We start from the raw sequence: 2,284 nt of genomic DNA on the forward strand, positions 1-2,284 counted from the left end.
CTACCAATAGTGGTGTCCCACAGGGTTCTGTTCTTTCACCTCTCTTCCTTCTTTTTATCAATGATTTACTTCACACTACGACTATTTCTATCCATTCTTACGCTGATGATTCTACTCTTCACTCTTCTTCACATTTTCCCCCTTCCCCCTAATTATCAAATTAGATCTGTTTCTAGAGCTGATATCATTACATCTATCAATGCGGATCTGTGCAGCATCTTCGAATGGAAAGGAAGGGGTGGAGGGTAGAATCTTGGTTTAATTTAATAGTAATAAAATTCAGTATTTACCAATGGCACTTTCCAAATTAGATGATCTCCCACCAATCACATTTCAGGATGCCAAATTCTAAAATACAGTAGATATGCTAGGCCTCACCATTTCCTCTAATATGTCATGGAAGCCACACATCCTCAACATTGCTAAAGCTGCCTTCCGAAAGCTGGGAATGCTGTACAGATGCCGTTGCTACTTCACTCTTGAGTAGTTGCTTCAAGTATATAAAGGATTAATTCGTCCTAACTTGGAGTACTGTTCTCATATCTGGGGTGGCTCTTCTTCTGTTCTACTGTTAGATAGGGTGGAATCAAAGGCATTTCGTCTTATTAACTCTCCTCTTTTAGTTGATAATCTTTCTTCCCTTTCTCTTCGCTGCAACGTTGCTTCACTGTATCTTTTACAGGTACTTTAACGGGCAATGTTCGGTGGATATGGCATCCTGTGTACCGCCGGCAAGGCCGTGGGCTCGTAACACTCGTCTTGCCCGCGGTGCCCACCGTTTCTCTGTGGATGTCGGTCACTCTAGATTACTAGAATAACCCGTTATAGTACATCCTTCTTTCCTCACACAGCCAAACTATGGAATGCTCTGCCTCCTTTTGTGTTTCCATACTCATACACTCTGTCTCACTTCAAAAAGGTGGTTTTCCGGCATCTTCGTGGTGTAGATTAATATAATCTTGTTCTTTTCTATTTTTAATTTATTGTTGCTCTTATTTTTTCGCCTCTTTGGTCCCGACTGTGTGTGAAATGGCACAGCACTTTATCCCTAATGGCAGGATAGCTGATATATTAAGAGTGTATCCAGTTTTTGCAATTGGTTGCTATATCAGTTCCCATGTATAGAACCAAACACATATCGTGGTTGAATACCTCTCACGTAAATGTGAATAACAAAGTGTGCGGATTAGAAATAGTGTCTCACACTCCTGTACTCACGCAGTTGCGAATAAGTTACCTTCTATGTACAGAACTAAACGAAGAATTTATTTTAAATACTCTGTAACATTCAATGCCATAATATCCTGACCACTGGGGTTAGTTATACAGACCCTTTGTAACTACTCTGTAATCCTTTTGGGCTACCGCCCACAGGATGAGTATGGGGTGCGCAAGAAACTAGTTGCTGTAAGTGACAAAATTAAAAAATAAATAAAAACAGCTGAGAGTGATCAGCAGTTTTTATACATGCGTGGATTTAACTCTACTGTATAGCTATTTGTTGGAAGTCATCCTACACACGTGTAAAATTTACGTTCAAAAATCCTATATTCATGTATACTCATGTATGTATATTCCAGCTGTATACTTGTTAAAACTGATCTTACACGAGTATGAATATCCTATATTGTATACATGTCAAAACTCATCCTACACATGTGTATATTTGTCAAAAATACTGTATGTTTAAACACCACGTATTATTTATATACAATTCATGTAGATCAAGTCACAGTACACCATCTGGGAGAGCCTCACCATCTGCCCCGCCTTGTGCCCAGAAGTGGTGAGTTTGATCTCCATCTGTACCAGCTGTATGAGTCCTCCCAGCTGGTCACTGACGGAGGGCGCCACACGTCGCACTCCTTCCCTGATACAGAGGCGACCCCTCTCACCGATCTGGTGGTAGTGGTGTAAGTAGCAGGAAGTGGTGGTAGTAGTGGTGTTAGCAGGAAGTGTTGGTAGTAGTGGTGTTAGTAGCAGGTAGTGGTGGTAGTAGTGGTGTTAGCAGCAGGAAGTGGTGGTAGTAGTGGTGTTAGTGGCAGGAAGTATTGGTAGTAGTGGTGTTAGCAGCAGGAAGTTGCGGTAGTAGTGGTGTTATTGGCAGGAAGTGTTGGTAGTTATGGTGTTAGTAGCAGGCAGTGGTGGTAGTAGTGATGTTAAGAGCAGGAAGTGTTGGTAGTTATGGTGTTATTAGAATGTTGGTAGTTATGGTGTTAGTAAAATGGTGTTAAGGACATTTGATGAAGGAGCATAAGTTATGAAGTGGTTGTCAACCCAGTGG

At 41.3% G+C, this 2,284-nt stretch overlaps 1 protein-coding gene across 1 annotated transcript in view; it reads left to right on the forward strand.

The window, feature by feature from the left end:
• The window catches only part of LOC121863333, a 6,733-nt gene extending 4,816 nt beyond the window's left edge, over positions 1 to 1,917 (forward strand). Inside the window, exons 10-11 of the mRNA XM_042361958.1 lie at positions 1,375 to 1,407; positions 1,813 to 1,917. Coding sequence (XP_042217892.1) covers positions 1,375 to 1,407; positions 1,813 to 1,917 — 138 coding nt within the window. The remainder of the gene's footprint in view (positions 1 to 1,374; positions 1,408 to 1,812) is intronic.
• Positions 1,918 to 2,284: the final 367 nt, after the last annotated feature.

This window comes from Homarus americanus, unplaced genomic scaffold, assembly GCF_018991925.1.
Source record: "Homarus americanus isolate GMGI-L3 unplaced genomic scaffold, GMGI_Hamer_2.0 scaffold46197, whole genome shotgun sequence".
Classification (NCBI taxonomy): domain Eukaryota; kingdom Metazoa; phylum Arthropoda; class Malacostraca; order Decapoda; family Nephropidae; genus Homarus; species Homarus americanus.